The sequence below is a fragment of the Littorina saxatilis genome, linkage group LG6 (genome assembly GCF_037325665.1).
Source record: "Littorina saxatilis isolate snail1 linkage group LG6, US_GU_Lsax_2.0, whole genome shotgun sequence".
Lineage (NCBI taxonomy): Eukaryota > Metazoa > Mollusca > Gastropoda > Littorinimorpha > Littorinidae > Littorina > Littorina saxatilis.
The window spans coordinates 18,229,654-18,249,289 of NC_090250.1; the positions used below are offsets into that span (position 1 = coordinate 18,229,654).

General features: G+C 44.9%; 1 protein-coding gene across 1 annotated transcript; it reads left to right on the forward strand.

Annotated features, from left to right (window-relative positions):
- The first annotated feature begins 4,098 nt into the window (after nucleotides 1–4,098).
- On the forward strand, nucleotides 4,099–16,191 carry LOC138968666 (xaa-Pro aminopeptidase 3-like). The gene is made up of 7 exons (XM_070341264.1): nucleotides 4,099–4,193; nucleotides 4,780–5,678; nucleotides 6,498–6,585; nucleotides 8,496–8,630; nucleotides 9,632–9,819; nucleotides 11,398–11,518; nucleotides 13,451–16,191. Exons 2-7 carry the CDS (start codon nucleotides 4,785–4,787, stop codon nucleotides 13,612–13,614), a joined length of 1,590 nt encoding a protein of 529 aa, XP_070197365.1. The 5' UTR covers nucleotides 4,099–4,193; nucleotides 4,780–4,784; the 3' UTR covers nucleotides 13,615–16,191.
- The last annotated feature ends 3,445 nt before the right edge of the window (nucleotides 16,192–19,636 follow it).

Consider the following 19,636-nt stretch of genomic DNA (forward strand, 5'->3'; position numbering starts at 1 on the left):
TTGTATAGGCCAACTGACCCGTTACAACCGGTGCATATATCAAACATGACAGCCTCTCTCTCTCTCTCTCTCTCTCTCTCTCTCTCTCTCTCTCTCTCTCTCTCTCTCTCTCTCTCTCTCTCTCTCTCTCTCTGTCTCTCACACTCTCTCTCTCTCTCTCTCTCTCTCTCTCTCTCTCTCTCTCTCTCTCTCCCACTCTCACACACATACACACAAACATTCTGGCTTTCACTCCTTCTCTCACACACACACACACACACACACACACACACACACACACACACACACACAAACACACACACACACACGCGCACATACATACATGTATGGGTATGTACAGGGGATGGCTGGTGCCTCATCAAATACATCCTCAACTAAAACATACATCAAAGGACATAGTTGTTTAAAAACCAGCAGCTACACAATGCACTCAACCACATCAGCAAAACAGAGAGACATGAAGCAAAATAAATCATTCTGTTACACCTTAGGAAGTAAATCACGGCGTTTGTTGACATAATAAATAAATCTGCCTAAATCATGGAGACCCTTCTTGTTTTGCATTATCAACTGAAAGGAAACCAAACAAGGATATGATGTGTATTTAAAGGGTAAGTATTGGCAGCGAAGATCGTTCAATGCATCACAGTGAAATAAAATGTGCATTTCATCCTCAGGTGCTTTTTTGCAGAATGGGCAAAACAAGTCCTGTAGGGTATGTGGGGAGTATCTCAATTAAATTATTTTATGTGAGCGTAATTCGGACACGCCCGCTCTGAACCTAATGAGTACATCTCTTATATGCTTATTTTTGACAAAAGTAAAATACGAGAGAGAGAGAGAGAGAGAGAGAGAGAGAGAGAGAGAGAGAGAGAGAGAGAGAGAGAGAGAGAGAGAGAGAGAGAGAGAGAGAGAGAGAGAGAGAGAGAGAGAGAGTTGTGTTTCCGTACCCGCGACAGCGTTTTTCCAGCGGCGCGACGAAAATCAAGCACATAGAAAATGACCAGGAGTGTTTCCACACGCGCGACGCGTTAGCGGCGCGACAAGCGGCGCGATTTTTTTGAAAGGGTCCTGGAGCGATTTTTTCGCGTTGTCGCGCGGCAACGCGGGAGTTTACAGATTTTACCGCATGTTTAAAACGCAAGTACGGAAACACGTCACGCGTTTGCGCGCGTTTTCTTTTGTCGCTGCCGCTGTCGCGGGTACGGAAACAGAACTTACCGCGAGTACGACACTACCGCGAGTACGACACTACCGCGAGTATAACACTACCGCGTGTCACACTACCGCGAGTATAACATTACCGCGTGTCATTTTATGACTTCCATGGCTGAAGGCAAAGGTTGAAATGTTTCCTTGAAATATAAAACAAAAAGGCCTGGTCTGTTCTCTGAACACTAATTCAATGTTTGTCATGCTAACCAAGAACTCAAAACGATTAGAACACACTATCAGAATACATATAGAATGGGTTGCTTCCAATCAAAGTTAGAACACAAACTCACAAGAAGTAAGTTTGCATGCGTTCTCTCTACGGTTATGGTACTCGCGGTTGTGGTACGCGCGGTAGTGTGACACGCGGCAGTGTTATACTCGCGGTAGTGTCGTACTCGCGGTAGTGTGACACGCGGTAGTGTTACACGCGGTAGTGTCGTACTCGCGGTAGTGTGACACGCGGTAGTGACGCTCGCGGTAGTGTCGCATAACTGGAGTGATCTGGAAAGGTGTCAATCTCTCTCTCTCTCTCTCTCTCTCTCTCTCTCTCTCTCTCTCTCTCTCTCTCTCTCTCTCTCTCTCTCACTCTCTCTCTCTCTCTCTCTCTCTCTCTCACACACACACACACACACACACACACACATACTGATGTCATCTGACTTAGGGGACGGTGGGGCAGGTTGGGCCGTGGGGCAGGTTGAGTCAGCCCTACAAAATGCTCAAAGACGTAATATTTCTTCCGTTTTCTTTCCGTTGCTTGTTTTTGAATAACCGGAACTTTTGTTGGCGCGAAATTTGACCGGTGCAACGCGTGTGGATCAACGCAGTCTGGAATACGCCTCTCGTTTCGACAACTTAAGTAAATTTTTGGCTCCTTGAAACTTTTTGAACTGATTTAGTGACTGTTCATCGTTGATATTGTTAGTTGTGACTTGTTGTTCAGAAAATAAGCAGCTATTTCTTCACAGTAGCTTAAATTGTCAGCTGCTTGTCAATGATGAGCAGCGATTGAAACTTCGAAAGTAGGCTACACATGGTGGGGTAGGTTGGGTGGGGCAGGTTGGGCCACTGTATCCACTCCTCACACTGACTGTCAGTTCAGCCAAACAGTAGGCATAATGATATTTTGTGGCATCGATCATTCAGGCACTGCATCATTCAATATCATAACTGCAAACACTGCATTGCATTGATTTTCTTTTCAGGTATGATTTATAGTAATTTTTACAGTATGTCAGCTGATACAAATAATTCTTTTTTTTAAATGCCCGCCTTCTATGGATGTTAAAAAACTATTATGATGTACTTTAATTTAAATTGAAATAACATAATTGTTTAGTGTTGATTTTGAAACAATTTCACATCAATATTCTATCTATCCAAACATATGTTTGCAGTTATTGACCTAACCTGCCCCAAGGTGTGACCCAACCTGCCCCAAAGTGGGGCAGGTTGGGTCAGCTGCAGTTGGTGTCTTTAACTGTTAATTACTCAAAGAAAATGACGTAAAAATGTACCTTTTTCTTTCTTATTAAGTTCTTGAATGATTAAAGTTTATTTTGAACTATTTATATTGTGTTTTTTTCTTCCTGTATTTGAACTACGAGACGAAAGCCAAAAAGTGTCCCAACCTGCCCCACCGTCCCCTACTTGGTATCACAAAAGGTGCTGCCTTGCCGGTTTTTGCTGAAAAATAACTCCGAGACAATTAGATTCAATGAATACAATGATACAAGTAACCGGCAAGTCATAAATCCAAGAAGGTGTGGGGACCGACACAAAATAGGCTGGTTGTGGGGTCCGTCACAGAGAAATTAGGTCGAAAGTGGGGTCCGACACAGAAAGTGGGGACCGACACAATGAATTATGGGAACCGTCACGCCTACGTCACAAAAGTGTGGGGGGACCGAACACAGCCAATTTCACTGACTACTTTTGTTGTTTTTATTATTTCGGCTGTTTGGATGGCCCTACAATCTTGAAACTTGGGCTGTCTGCTACAGACATGTTGAACTTTTTGCTGGACCACGGACAGTTCCAAGCAGGCATTTTTTGGTAGGATATTTCTTGCCGATGCTACGAATTATGCAGTTTTGCAGTAAAGTGGAAGGCATTCTACCTAATAACGGCTAAAATATCAAAAACCTTCAATCCAACAGCACCTAGGCATGTAGTGTAAACACTCACAGATCTAACAAGACCATTCTCAGAGAGCAACATTGCGTAATACTACCATAAATGGATGTTTTGTCCGCGAATTTTGGCGTGTGGGAACCGAGTGGGAACCGAACACAAAGGGTCAGGGCACCGAACACAAAGCGTAGGGGAACCGTCACAGTGTCACCGGTGTGAGATAGGCTTACAGCGGCGAGTCGCATCACTGAGTTGAAATCACAAACTGACGACTAAATTGTCACAGTGGAAAAAAGGTAACTGGAGTTACACGGGTCCACGATGGCTCAGGGGTAAGAAAACCACACAAATATACATTCCTTGAAAATTGCTCGCTCTTTACGGTTAGGGTTAGGGTTAGGGTTAGTAACAAGCCGGGGGAGTAACGAGCCGGGGGAGTAACGATACGGGGGACTGAGTAACGAGATGCTCCCCTTTATTCAGTAACCGCAAGTCGTGCGAGTTGGGTCCCCTTCTAGACGTCGCAAAAGAGTAATCATCCTTTTATTGTCTGCAAAATCGAGTTTTGTCATTTTTATTCACAGCCGCAAGCAATTCTTGCCTTCACGAAACTGGTGTCAGATCGACAGACATAGTTCTGCACGGACACATGCCATTTTCTTGTATGTCCGAAACGGTACAACAATTTTGATACTGGTATGGTAGAATGCGTACATTCCGAAATGAGTCCAATATTTGTAGTCTTGGTGTGCCCATTGTCCTATGGTCAATGGGAATGTCACTGCTGCCAAAACAGAGTAACTGACACGCTCTTCTAGTAAGATATGCGCCAAACGGGACTACAAGTAAGTGCATTACGAGCAAAGTAGGGTAACGATATGTGAATTCATTCAACAAAGAGATACATTTGTCCTTGAAACCACTGTCCTTGCGGTTTACTAGCTTGATCAACTTACGTGAGTTTAGATTGCTTCCTCTCAATCTTCTACCACAGGCGGAAGGTATCGTCCACTGGACTACTACTATCACAGAATAGTAGTCGTCCAGTGGACGATACCTTCCGCCTGTGCTTCTACCAAGTCTTCAGAACTGCTTCGCGATATTACAGACGAATGGCAAGTGCCAAAATAACAACATATCTTGGACATTCTGCAACGTTGTGCATACATGTGTGTGTGTGTGTTTGTGTGCGTGTGTGTGTGTGTGCGTGCGTCTGTGGCGCATGAAAGCCGATGTGTGTGTTTTCACATTCTTTCTCATCCGTTCTCTTCTTTCTTCACAATCATGTCAGTACACTTTGAGAATAGTGTGTCGTATGTGACTGTGAGTGTGCACGTGTGTGTTTTAATTGACAGTGTGACTATATATCGATCATGCCGCATGTTTCAAAAGTATGCAGTATATCAGTATGTGTTTATTCTAACGTTTCAGACACAATGAAGCATATACAAAAGCTGGCAAGGCTTTTAAGTCACCCTCAGAGCGGGGGCTACAGATCGGCAGAAAGATGGATTTCATTGGCAGCAATTTCATCAAATTCTATACACCGTCAAGGTATAGTTCCCACAAACGCACGAGCAATGGATCGATCGAGGCTCCTGTCACCGGTTGTGTCACCGCCGGTCCGATGGTTCGGCCAGCCTGCTGCTCAAACTCACCCACATTTACTGAACACAGGGGAGGTAACTCCCAATATCACCAAGGAGGAGTATCGCAGACGAAGATGCATGCTGGTGAAGGATGCGAGAAACATGTTTGCTGGATTCAGGGAAGTCGAGGATCACATCTTAATTTTCCCCTCAGCGCGCAGAGTGTTCATGACTAACGACATCCCATACCCTTTCCGACAAAACTCAGACTTTTTGTACCTATGCGGCTTTCAAGAAGCCGACAGCGTACTTGTGATACACTCCAGCAAAAGCTTCTCCTCATCGCACAACCACAGAGCTGCATTATTCGTCCCGAAAAAAGACCCGTACAAAGAACTGTGGGAAGGGTCGCGCTCAGGCGCAGAGGGTGCCTTAGAACTTACAGGCGTGGACAGTGCTCATAATTATAACGAACTGGAACAATTCCTGTCAGGTTTCTGCAAAGATCACAGCAAGTTCATGCTATGGTATGACTTTGTTAACCCTCCGCAAGACGGATTTCACACCGGTGTCATGTCACAGATGATCGGTGAGGAGAGACACAAGGCTGTCGAGAACACGCAGAAGCTGATGCATGGATTGCGGGTGAAGAAGTCGCCGGCAGAAGTTGAACTGATGACACAGACCGTGCAGATTGCGTCAGAAGCTTTCGTCGAGGTCATGAAGTTTTCTCGGCCTGGGGTATGTGCTTGGATGAATCACTGAATTGGCTAACTGTGCTTGTGTGTCTGTGATTTGGTGTGTGTGTGTGTGTGTGTGTGTCTATCCAGGGGCGGATCCAGGGGGGGTTTCCGGGGTTTCCGGACCCCCAAAACAAATTAAATAAAATTGAGAATAAAGAAAAACTGATGGCTCAGATTGCACCAGATTGCTCCATTTTCCTTGATATTTATTAAAATTTTCCTGGAGAGGGCATGCCCCTGGACCCCCCTAGGAGCCGGCTTTTGTCTTCTAAGTGACGGTTTTGGAAAGTAGTTGGGTAATTTGATGATTCAGGTTGCATCTGATCGATTAATTGTCCTTGTTTTGATCCAAATTTGTCTTCTTAAATTTACTTTTGGGAAGGTGTATTAGGGGAGTTTCTTGGCTCAGATTGCACCAGATTGTTCCATTTTCCTCGTTTATATCAACCTTTTCTGGGGGAACATGCCCCCGGACCCCCCTAAGAGGTACTAGGTTCGAACGCTTTGCGCCCTCAACAAAACGCCGCTTTGCGTCGTCGAATTATCACTAACAGAATGTTGGAAACCCCCCCCCCCCCCCCTAAAATTGATGTTATCCGCCCCTGCTGTCTGCTCATGCATGTGTGTGTGCGTGTGTGTGTGTGTGTGTGCATTCATGTGTGTGTGCGTGTGTGTGTGTGTGTGTGCTTTATTACAAAATCATTTTAAAAACCTTGAACAAACAATGACAGATTGTACAGTATGTTAGGAAATGATTCAAATAATCCATACCATGGACCGCACAGCATTACAGATTTTATTCCAAGGTTTTTGACAGGTACACGAGTCTCACCTGTGGGCCAAGATGGACTTTGAGTGTCGTGTCAGGGGAGCCCAGTACCTGGCCTACCCCCCTGTTGTCGCAGGTTAGACATGCACAGAGTTTTTTCAATGTTTTGAGCTTAGAGTTTACGCTCTTTTTGGACAGTTTTGCTGTGAAATCAGTGAGTCCCACTTTCATATCGCTTATAAAATAGAATGCATACTGTATTTGAAACACATTGCCATTTTTCCGATCTTCCAGGTCAACTTATGTACACACCGGCTAGTGCCTTATCCCCTTCGTTTGTACACGCAGTGATATATATATACGCAAGCACAAGATCAAGTGTGCACGTAAAAGACCCTCTAAATTCTAATCCATGTCAGAGTTTGGTGGGTTATAGAAACATAAAAATACCCAGCATGCTTCCCCCGAAAAGCAGCGTACGGCTGCCTGAATGGTGGGGTAAAAATGCTCATACATGTAATAGATCACGGAAGTTTCAACACATGAACAAAGAAGAAGAAGAAGAAACACAGATGCTTGCAACAGTATTAAACGGCCATTTTATACATTCTGTCATGTTTCCAAAAGTATCAGTTTAAACAAAACAAATTAGCACGGTAAATGAATTTCAGGCATGAGATTTTTTCCAAAGATTGGTACATTTCTAGCGTTTTCAAACCTCCAGAGATCATTCTTGAGGTTCCCAGATTGCACTGTATTTTTGTGACAAGGTGACGCAGTAGTGCCCCCTGTCATAGGCAGCTACTCTGCATTGATGGAGTTGTCTCCCTGCCTTAAGAGCGTGGGCTGTGTATAGTAGCTCGACGTTTATGGTACGTCGGTAGACAGCACACCTGTGAGATGGGGAGTATAACTGTTCATGATGGGGTTTGGCTGCTGTTGTCAGCTGGTATGCTCTAGTGAGCCTCTGCGTTTCCATGGCAGTTTTTGGCTCACGTAAGTGTAGCCTATGCGATGCTAACTTTTGTCTGTCTGCCAGTGCGTGCGTGCGTATGTATGTATGTATGTATACGTCTGTGGTAGAAACTTTAACATTTGACTGAACACCGAAATACTAATTTTACTTGGTTATTATTCAAGCAACAGCTTCAAAGTATTGAAGCAATGATCAACATTTCGTCGGCACGTATGTAGTTAAAGTGTGTATCCAAAGAAAACGGGTGGTGGGGGGTTTTGGGGGGGTAAAAACAGCTGACTGGTTTGTGTCGTGTGTGGTATGTAGACCAGGTCAGGGGTCAAGGTTAGGTCAGATCGCGTGAAGGATTGTGGTATAGATACAGTTATCACCGAGCTGCAGTTCGCCGATTCGGAGAAGACGACTCATGATTTCACATGGTTCGGTTTCGTAGCTCCAGAAAAATAGATAAAGAAGATAGCAAAGGAGATTTCCTACAGGTTAATCTGCACAGCGTGTTTCCAGTGTCTGCGCGAGGAAGCGCTGTCGAAAGCGCAGTGTCGATCTGGCCATCTGGCAGTCGTGTCCCCGTAAGTAGGCTACAGACAGACAGATCTAGATCTAGTGTCTCGCACTCTTGCACCGTATCACTTATGCTTACTGTGTGTGTGTATGTGTGACGGAGTGATTGAGTTTGTGTTACTGTTTGTCGATTTCTTACGTGAGCCGTGAAGGCTTCGCCTCTTGTTAAAGGGGCTGTTAATTCAGCTCTAAAATCTCAATCCTGTTTGACTGGCTTTGCTACTCCAAAAGTGATTCTTGTGCTTCGGGCACTCAGGTACATTTTGCTTACTTTTGCAAAAGTTTTTTGCAGGGAGGACTTTTACTGTTTTAGTCATTGGAGAATCTTTAACATATGAGGCAGAGTGCTCTTTAGAGATCAAACAAGCGACTTTCATCCTCAAATGCTTGTTATTCTCTCAGGTGCCGGGAGATTGCTGATTGGTTCTGTATAACTCTCGCTTACTCCATTACACATTTTGATTTGTTTTAGTCATTTTTACAGTCTGATGTTGTGTGTGAATACGCAGGGGGACCTCGAGCCAACACCATCCACTACACTGCCAACAACCAGGTGGTTGCCGATGGTGACCTGGTCCTGATGGACGCCGGATGTGAACTGCATGGCTACACGTCAGACCTCACTCGCACGTGGCCTGTCAACGGTGAGAGAGAGCGGAAGGGAAAATTAGAATGGGGGTTAGAGGAAGACAGAGGGTGGGGCTGAGAGGAAGACAGAGGGTGGGGGGTGAGAGGCAGAGGGAACATTGGAGTGAGGGTGAGAGGAGGGTGAGAGGGTGGGGGGTGAGAGGCAGAGGGAACATTGGAGTGAGGGTGAGAGGAGGGTGGGGGGGTGAGAGGCAGAGGGAACATTGGAGTGGGGGGAGGATTGGACGGGGTTGAGAGGCATAGAGGGTTTGGGGGGAAAAGGCAGAAGGAGAGGAGGGGGGGGGGGGGGGGGGGGGGGGGTTGTGGGGTGGTGAGAAAGAGAGAGAAATGGTGCTGTCTTAACAGTGGAACCTCCCTTTAAGACCTCCAAACATCCGAGAAAATAAGGTCTTAGCGAGGAGGGAGTCTTAAAGGGGGAAACATTTGCAGGGGTTATGTATTATATATTATATGAAGTCTTATATCGCACACGCGCGCGCGTATCTCCAGACTCGGACTCAAGGATCTATTTATGCCGTGTGAGATGGAATTGTTTTACACAATACATCACGCATTCACATCGACCAGCAGATCGCAGCCATTTCGGCGCATATCCTACTTTTCACGGCCTATTATTCCAAGTCACACGGGTGTTTTGGTGGACATTTTTTATCTATGCCTATACAATTTTGCCAGGAAAGACCCTTTTGTCAATCGTGGGATCTTTAACGTGCACACACCACAACGAAGGGACCTCGGTTTTTCGTCTCATCCGAAAGACTAGCACTTGAACCCACCACCTAGGTTAGGAAAGGGGGGAGAAAATTGCTAACGCCCTGACCCAGGGTCGAACTCGCAACCTCTCGCTTCCGAGCGCAAGTGCGTTACCACTCGGCCACCCAGTCCCATGAAGGGAAAGTCTCAGAAAACAGAGTCTTAAAAGAGAGGAAGTTTGAAATAGGGGGGTCTTTTAAAGGGGGGGTTCCACTGTATAACTCTGGCGTTGTGTTTGACTCAGGCAAGTTCAGCCCGGCCCAGAGAGAGTTGTACCAAGCGACGCTAGCTGTGCAGAAGGTGTGCGTGTCGATGTGCACCACACAACACTCACTGGACGACGTCTACAGGCAGATGCTGGCCCTGCTCGGCATGCAGCTACAGGAGCTAGGGATCATTCCTCGAGATGCGTCCGCTTCTGAGGTTATAAAAGTAAGGAGCTGTGAGCGTGTGTTGCTGTTGCTGTTGCTGTTGTTGTTGTTTTTGTTTTTTTTTTGGGGGGGCGGGGAGGAATGGGCAGGTGCTGACACTGCTCGGCATGCAGCTACAGGAGCTAGGGATCATTCCTCCAGATGCGTCCGCTTCTGAGGTTATAAAAGTAAGGAGCTGTGAGCGTGTGTTGCTGTTGCTGTGTTGTTGGTTTTTTTCGGGGTGGCGGGGAGGAATGGGCAGGTGCTGACACTGCTCGGCATGCAGCTACAGGCACCCAAAATCATACCTCGAGATGCGTCCGCTACTGAGGTTGTAAAAGTAAGGAGGTGTGTGTGTGTGTTTGGGGAGGGGGGGGGGGGGAGCAGGCACTGGTCAGTATGCAGCTACAGGCACCGGCTACTGAGGTTATAAAAGTAAGGAGGTGTGTGTTGGGGGGGGGGGGGGGGGGGAAGAGGGGTTACTGGCACTCCTCGCTATGCAGCTACAGGTGTGTGTGAAGCATCCGCTACCGAGATTATTAAAGTAAGCTTAGTGTGTGTGTCTGTCAGTCTGTTTGTCAGTCCGTCTGTCCGTCCATTTATCTGTGGGTCTCCTTTTCTCACGGTCTGCTTCACAACCTGCAGGTACTGCGTGGAAGGAAGTGGTGGTTTTTTTTCTGTCTGAAGACAGTTCATGTGCCTTTGTACATGACAAGAAAAAAAAAGGGCGTTTGAGTGTCTGGGTGTGTCTGTATATATATGTATGCCCCTTTATAGTCAAAACCTAATTAAATAACGTCTGAAACTTGTCATGACCATTTTCAATTAAAGACAACTGCATCAGAAAAAACCCACCAGAAATTGTTGTTCCTTGCATCAACTATAAATTTTCAAATAATAGAAACATTTCCTGCATAATCTGAGTAAATGGCATAATCTGCCAGTAAATGGCAGCAACACTATGTTTACTTGCATGCATATTTGTACTTTTTGCAAATAAGCTTTGTTGTCCACAAATGCTGGGGTTCCAAAAATACATACAGTGCAACCCCTCTCTAGAGGTCCCCCAATTTAAGACCCTGATTTCTCAGATTTTCTGTTTATAAGCTCTGCAAATTTACCCTCATTTTAAGACTCCCCCCTTTTTTGATTTTCGCAGAATTTTAGGACTTAAAGGGGAGGTTCCACTGTATGTGCATTTGAGGATGAAAATTGCTTGTTCACTCAGGTGTCAGGAAATTGCAATGGTTCCGCAGATATATAAGGCCCCCCCCAAAAAAATAGTCTGTTTACGGTAACCCGACCGACCCTATTTTTTTCGCGTGACCCTAGACTTTTTTTTGGCATTGGGGGGGGGGGGGGGGGGGGGGGGGGGGGAAGCAAAATAACGTAAAAACATGGTTTTTTGGAGAAAAAAATAAATAAATAAAAAAAAAAATCCCGACCTACCGACCCTATTTTTTGGGCCTATGTTACCGTAAACAGACCTTTTTTTTTGTGGCCTAACTCTCACTTTCTCTCTTGCTCGTGTCCTTTGCATTTAGAGCGCTTACTTCCCTTTGTTTCTCAGATGTGTACATTTACATTTTCACTCCGACAGAAAGCCAGACAACTGTGCCCTCACCACGTGGGTCACTACCTGGGGATGGACGTGCATGACTCGTCTGAAGTGTCTCGCAACGTTAAGCTAGAGCCCGGCATGGTGATCACCGTCGAGCCAGGTACGTCGCTCACTGTACATGCTACAGGGCTCCCCATAGTGCGCGTCCCTGCGTCCTATACGCACAAGAAGCCGAAATCATGTACTAGACGTTCCTTGAGAGGGTCCCGGGACGCACTAAACATATAAAGAGCGGGTCCCGGGACGCACTAAATGTACGCTGTCGTACTCTCGTACGCTATAAGTACTCTTTTCTGACTTTAGTCGTCAGTCAAGTATTGTGCAAGCACAATTTCCAGTTTTACGCCGGAAAGATATGTATTTAACAAAGTATAGTTGAAGTGCCTTCTTCGAATATTCTGATGAACACAATGCGTTATATCAACACAGGGGGTTTGGGGACCACGGACTCTTGGGACCCTCTAAACATCCGCGTAGGGGGTCCATGGACCCTCTAAACATTAACAGTGGAGGTCCCGGGACCCCTAGGACGGGTGGGCGTCCGTGGGGAGCCCTGATGCTAGCCGTTCACTTTGGCAAACGAGAACAGTGGAACCCTTCTTGTTCTTCTGCGTTCTTTGGCTGAAACTCCCATGTACACTCATGTTTTTTTGCACGCAGTGGAACCCACTTTCATGGGTGGGATTTTTCCAGTATATGCCAGAAATCCGGATTCGTAATGTCTGTGATGATGGTTTTTTGGTTGTTAATTATACAAATCCTTCAGCGTCTGGGGGCCCCCAAGACCCCCCCCCCCCCCCCTGAAAATTCTTCAGGATTCATGATGTTTTTCAGTCCCACCCATGCACTTTTAAGATGTCACCTAAAATTTAAGGCACACCCTACCCCACCCACCCACCTATATAGCTATGACATTTAGTCAAGTTTTGATGAAAGGTTTTCAGATAGACTAGCTGCCCCCCGCGGGTTAGGGGGAGTCCCATATTGGTTGGGACGAGAAAGAATTTACCCGATGCTCCCCAGCATGTCGTAAGAGGCGACTAACGGATTCTGTTTTCTCCTTTTACCCTTGTTAAGTGTTTCTTGTATAGAATATAGTCAATTTTTGTACAGATTTTTAGTCAAGCAGTATGTAAGAAATGTTAAGTCCTTTGTACTGGAAACTTGCATTCTCCCAGTAAGGTAATATATTGTACTACGTTGCAAGCCCCTGGAGCAAATGTTTGATTAGTGCTTTTGTGAACAAGAAACAATTGACAAGCGGCTCTATCCCATCTCCCCCCTTCCCCCGTCGCGATATAACCTTCGTGGTTGAAAACGATTCGCTGCCCTACACGCCACCAGGCGTGAAAGGCAGTAAGTAAGTAAGTAAGTTGAAAACGACGTTAAACACCAAATAAAGAAAGAAAAGAAAGATAGACTAGCTGAGCATGGAGACGAGGGTGCTGGCCTGTGTACATGTGTATGTGTAGAGCGGTTCCAAGAAAATGCCGGGACAGATCTTCTTGAAACTTTACATTCAATTTCTTTCAGCTTAAATCCCCGCCCGGTTATTTTCTCCATTTTTTAAATTTTTATATATATCTTTGATGATGACATATCTGGCATTTACCAGCAGTTTTTCTAATCAGAGAGTTGATTTTCTGATAGTGATAGATTAAAGGGGAGGTTTACCGGTTATATGCAAGGGAGGAGTGATCATTTTCATTTGTGCAATTTTGTATTCATGTGTAACTTATATCCCCCAAATAAAAGAAAACTATGAGAAGAAATAAAAGAAAAACAACACCCAGGTGGTATTACCATTTGCACATCAATCTGAAAAGGTCTTTGAAACACGTTCTAATTCATTAATTTCATTGCATAGTGCATCATTTGATCTTTTTCTATTCAACAGACACTTTCATGTGCTCTCAGGCATCAAAATACAATGATAATGAGATTTTACCGATTTAATATGAACATTGTTTTCAATTTCAAGAACAGAATTTTCTATCATTCAGAATTTTTTATCATTGTATATTTTGTGCAGGTGTGTATGTACAAAGCGACGACACTACAGTGGCAGAGAAATACCGCGGCATTGGGATCAGGATTGAAGACAATATTCTCATCACCAAGGCAACGCCAATCAACCTGTCACAAAACTGTCCCAAAACTGTGGAGGACATCGAAAGAATTATGAGTGAACGGTGACGTTGCAAGTAGTGTAACTTCTGTTACCCCTAAAGACAGCACATCGTTTACAGTGGAACCCCTCTGATAGGACCTGTACAAAATTGAGAAATTCAAGGCTTAAGAAGGAGGCAATGTTAAACTAGAGGTCAATTCACAGAGGCTATGAACAGGAAATCTGACAAAGCGAGGTTTCTTCTTCTTCTTCTTCTTCTTCTTCTTCTTCTTCTTCTTCGTTTATGGGCTTAGACTCCCACGTTCACTCGTGTTTTTACCACGAGTGGATTGTTACTGTATGACTGTTTTTACCCCCGCCATTCAGGCAGCATACGCCGATTTCAGGGGAGGCATGCTGGGTATTTTCGTGTTTCTACAACCCACCGAACTCTGACATGGATTACAGGATCTTTTCCGTGCGCACTTGGTCTTGTGCTTGCGTGTACACACGAAGGGGGTTAAGTCACTTAGCAGGTCTGCACATAAGTTGACCTGGGAGATCGGAAAAATCTCCACTCTTAACCCACCAGGCGGCAGCGACCGGGATTCGAACTCACGACCTCACGATTAGGAGGCCGACATCTTACCACCCCGCCACTGCGCCCGTCGCATAGCTAGGTTTGAAAGGGCGCAGTCTTTTTTTTTGTTTTTTGATTGGCTGTCTAAAATCTGGGAGGTCCTAAAAGTACTGATTTAAATCATGGGCTGAATGTGGTAGAAAACCAATTGGTGCAAAATTCACTTTCTATTTTCCCTTCTTTTCACCTGGGTATTAATATGGATATTCAGACATGAGATGCATCTGCCAGCGTATTTTAGTGGAGAAGGGGGTGGTGGTTTAGGGGTGGGATTATGCTTTGTACAATTTCATGATCTCATGCCTGATATGGAGTACATTGTACAATCAGTACTGGTACACAACAGCTGTGCATTAACTCATTCGGGGCCCGTCTAAATTGTCCCTTGTGTTCCCTCCCCGCGCACGGTTTTGACCCATTTAAAAAAAAAAAAATTAATAAAAATCAACAACACAAAATAACCTTACCTACTTTACATTTTTGCAAAGTTTGAAACTTGCTCTTTTAGAAAATATATGAAACATTTGAAAGAACAGAACTTTTGTTGTCTTCACATCCAGTCAAACTACCTTTTTGAAGCAAAAAAACAAAAACAATTTCTATGTCATGGGTTCACAATACACAATGCCATGATCGACACTTTCATTGCCCGAATCATCACCCAAATCATCGTCCATTGGCACAAACTCGCCACCAGAATCAAAAATACCATCTCCACTATCATTACGAAGGTCAAGATCAGAACCGTCCTGAATAACAAGTTCTAGCACTCTTTTCAAGTTAATACGTCTTGTAGCAGAATGATCCGCCATCTTGGAAAAGTCAAAACATGTGGGTCACACACACCGTCAAAAAAATCAAATTATTCCCAACAATTGAAGGGAAGGAACTGTTTACAGTGAATGGTTCCACTGTAGACAGGCAGAAGTTTATTGCAGGGGTTGTTTCCCTTGGTCAGCAGGGCCGTTCACGGATCGTAACTTCCAATGTGTCGGCAACGCAAAGCACAGGTGTCGGACTTCCAATTCCGACACAACGTGAATGAGTTAAACTTGTTGGATTGTACAATCAAAATATACGACAGAGAAAATTGTATGAATGTGTCATATGGTCCATTGCAAGCAACAGTTTTTTAGAGTTATTGAAATGGAAGACTAGACCATAATTATGATAGAGCAAAATATTTAAAATTGTTGCAGAAAATTCATGAAATGCCACAACAGCAAGCAGAATTATTCCTGGGTGTTTATTATGTGAGGTGAACCTCTTTGGATCAACCAAATCCACTGTTACATCCGGCACGGTTGGCCGAGTGGTAAGGCGTCCGCCCCGTGATCGAGAGGTCGTGGGTTCAAACCCCGGCCGGGTCATACCTAAGACTTTTAAATTGGCAATCTAGTGGCTGCTCCGCCTGGCGTCTGGCATTATGGGGTTAGTGCTAGGACTGGTTGGTCCGGTGTCAGAATAATGTGACTGGGTGAGACATGAAGTCTGTGCTGCGACTTCTGTCTAGTATGTGGCGCACGTTATATGTCAAAGCAGCACCGCCCTGATATGGCCCTTTGTGGTCGGCTGGGCGTTAAGCGTTAAAAGCAAAAAAACAAACAAACAAACAAACGTAATCATGGTGACTGTCTGCTATATCTGCTCCATTTACCTTCAAATGTTTCAGTTAAACAGTGTTCGCATTTAACCAGAAATGTCTGGTACGAACTCCTCCACTGCCCGGTGATCAGTAGTTCTGGTTTGGGTTGTGCCTGACAATTGTTTTTATATGAAAAAAACCTGTTGCTATAATACTATCCCTTATTCTGACAATAATAAGATAACCGGTTTGGGTTGGATATTACTCTTGAAATCCTTCTTGCCTTTAAGATACAATGGTACCTGCGACGAAAGGACACCCTTAGGATCAGCCAAAAGTGTCCTTACATTGCAGGTGGCCTCTCACCTCAGGTTTGTTTGTTTGTTTGTTTGCTTAACGCCCAGCCGACCACGAAGGGCCATATCAGGGCGGTGCTGCTTTGACATATAACGTGCGCCACACACATGACAGAAGTCGCAGCACAGGCTTCATGTCTCACCCAGTCACATTATTCTGACACCGGACCAACCAGTCCTAGCACTAACCCCATAATGCCAGACGCCAGGCGGAGCAGCCACTAGATTGCCAATTTTAAAGTCTTAGGTATGACCCGGCCGGGGTTCGAACCCACGACCTCCCGATCACGGGGCGGACGCCTTACCACTAGGCCAACCGTGCCGGTCTCACCTCAGGTATATATCAGGCATGGGAATTGAAAAAAGTAAAAAAAGGCTGAAAATGTTTAAGTTATAGCAAAGTCGACAGCGCAAATCCCCTAACCATACTAGGAGGGTCCGGGGGCATTGCCCCCCCCCCCCCCCCCCCCCCCCCCCCCCCCCCCACCCGAATTTTTTTCTCCAAAAAACCCAAATGGTGCAATTTGGTGTCATCTGAGCTCCAAGTTTGCCATTAAATTCTGTTTTTAGAACCATTTTTGTCTCCCCCATTTATTTTTTCTGCGGACACTTTTGCTTTTTCGGCAGAACAAAAACATTTGGCGGAAATTTGCCTTTCGGTGGATAATTCCCATGCCTAATATATTGTGGTCAAGATAGACAAACGGACAACAGAAGGTGTCCCTTATTGAAAGATGACCTTTTGTCAGAGGGGCCTCACATCGCAGGTACCACTGTAACACTGCTTTATGAATCACTGAGTGCTATTACTGGTTTTATCATGGGGGGGGGGGGGGGGGGGGGGGGGAGGGAGGGTCTGTTACATGTGTGCCTTTCATATGTCTTCCCGTAGCTGTACTTGCATATAGAGAAACAGGAATGTTTGTGAATCCTTGAACCATAATTCACTTGTTTAGAAAATCACAGTGGAATTGTCAAAAATTCTTTGTGGCAGCATTATAGTTCTGATATAATCATAATACAGGGTGACCCAAAAAAAAGAGTACCCAAACAAAACGTCATAAATTGAACAAAAATAAAGCAATCTTCATAAAATTTATTTACACACACAAGTAGCCTCTGCATGATTTGCACAGAAAATTTTAGCGTTCTAGCTTGTCTTTCAGGAAAGTTATGCTCATTCTACAGAACATGCTCCAAATGGCCTCCCCCGGATTTAAATCCCCCAGATTTCTATCTTTGGGGGTTCCTGAAAGACAACGTCTACAGGAACAACCCACAGACAATCGCAGAACTCAAGCGAGCCATCACAACAACCATTCGCGGAATCTCGCAACAGGAGTGTGTGCGGGTGATTGATAACTTTGCGCGGCGAGTTCAAGTTTGCCTGAATCGGCGCGGAGGCCATTTGGAGCATGTTCTGTAGAATGAGCATAACTTTCCTGAAAGACAAGCTAGAACGCTAAAATTTTCTGTGCAAATCATGCAGAGGCTACTTGTGTGTGTAAATAAATTGTATGAAGATTGGTTTATTTTTGTTCAATTTATGACGTTTTGTTTGGGTACTCTTTTTTTTGGGTCACCCTGTATAATGATGTTAGTACAGAAGGCAACGTGATTCCCTGCAGCACAATGAACTTGTTTTCTCCAAAATAGTACTTGTGATTAAAACTGTATTTAATCTTAAATGTAACCGAGCCCCACCCCTGCATATCCCTGTCACCCATAGAATTTGTTTTCAGTGATACTCAAATTTGTTGAATGTAATCTGAGCACATAGCCTGAGAAGATGTTTTACCTGTGTTTATTTTTAATCAGGTCACCACCAGGCTTTTTAACTTTCGTCAACTGGTAACCGGTAGTACATGTCTTAGCATGTACTTCAGTGTTTGGTCAGAATGTGTTTCATGTGCACAGCTTTCATTTTTTTCAGAAAAAACGAATCAGCATCTTTCATAATTTCAGTGGAACCCCCCTTTTAAGACCTCTATTATACTCTAATCGCATTGATCGAGTCGAGTACGATTATACTCTAATCGCATTGATCGAGTCGAGTACGATTATACTCTAATCGCATTGATCGAGTCGAGTACGATTAAATCACATATTCTTACTCCAACTCACATAAATAGCATTAACTTCAGTTTGATGCGTAAGACATTGAAGTACTAACCCTGGAAACAGGGGGAGGTAACTCCCAAAACAAAACAAAACCTTGACAACAAGGTCCTGGTAGTTACCTCCCCTCACCGGCCGCCTGCCCGCGCATGCGCTGCACATATCGCCGGTATACTCATTCCCTTCTTCAACACCGTGGTGTACAGACGTGTTGGTACTTGCTAGGCTTTTCAGCCTTTGGTCTCCTGTGAGGACGACCTTTTGACCCTGGTTCATCTTGCTAAGCTGTTGGTGAGATCTTTCTTGTTTACAACGTTTGTTTTTTGTAACTGTTCACTGGTGAAAATGTCTTTCTCCGTTTTCACGGAGTTTGTTTTGGTTTTCACTATGGCGGGAGAGAGCAGTTGCTCACTCAGACATGTTTTGTCTCTCCCGCCGTGCAGTTATTTTGTTGTTCAAGCTAAGTGACTTTTCTATAACGTTTTCTCGTTATAGCTTGTGCCGCCATTTGCATTTCTTGGTAAATGGTGTTGTACTTTGTGCTCCGTCTTACGGAGTTGTACTTTTAACACGGCGACATTACTGTAGTGCTGCCAGGCAGGCGACTTTCGTTTTCCTGCTGAGCAGTTTGTTCTGTTGTTTAGCTTAAGTCTTGTGACTTACTTCTTACAGGCTTGTTTGAGCTTGCGCCGCCTTTGTTTTCGTGATTTATGTTAAAGCTTGTTCTCCGTTCACGGAGTTGTAGTTTCAACATGGCGGAATTTAGCGATAGCGCTGTTGGGCAGGTGACATTGTTACCTGCTGAGCAGTTCGTTCTGTTGTGTAAGCATAGGTCTTATGACTTATCTTTTACAGATTATGTTTGTCTTTACCTGTATCGACTTTTGCGCTTTGGTATTCTGTTGTTTACTACTTGTCTCCGTCTTCACGGAGTTCTAGTCTTCAACATGGCGGACTTGAGTTGTGACGTGCAGGGCAGGGACTTTGTTACCTGCCGAGCAGTTCGTCTTTACTTTGCTTAAGCCGGTTTGATTTTCTGTATAGATCATCTTTAGCTATGCTAATTTATTACACTCTTTTATGCCTTTTATCTGGTCGAGTTTTTTGCGACCAGGTTAGCATAGAATCGTTATGGGTCGTTCGACCCTTTTGTTGTGTTATTGCCTACTTTGCTCTGGTCAGTAGGTCAGGGAAGGCTTGGTGTGCCGTCTTCGCGGCGTTCCACCCGGTGTCGGCTACTCTGCTGATGCTGTCGGGGTTTACGCAGTCAGCTGCCGTGTTCTCTGCTGATGTGGCTTTCCCTCAACCGTCGGGTTCTGCCGACGGGGTACGTACTTGTGAAAGTTCGATGCGTTCACAACACGCGAGCGTGTAGTTCGTCTCGACGGTTACCTCACCCGCGTCGCTGG

Coding starts and splice junctions, on each gene's coding strand:
- LOC138968666 (XM_070341264.1), top strand. CDS start 4,785: ATGAAGCATATACAAAAGCTGGCAAGGCTTTTAAGTCACCCTCAGAGC. Junction 6,586..8,495: donor CTACCCCCCTGTTGTCGCAG/GTTAGACATGCA, acceptor GTGAATACGCAG/GGGGACCTCGAGCCAACACC. Junction 8,631..9,631: donor TCGCACGTGGCCTGTCAACG/GTGAGAGAGAGC, acceptor TGTTTGACTCAG/GCAAGTTCAGCCCGGCCCAG.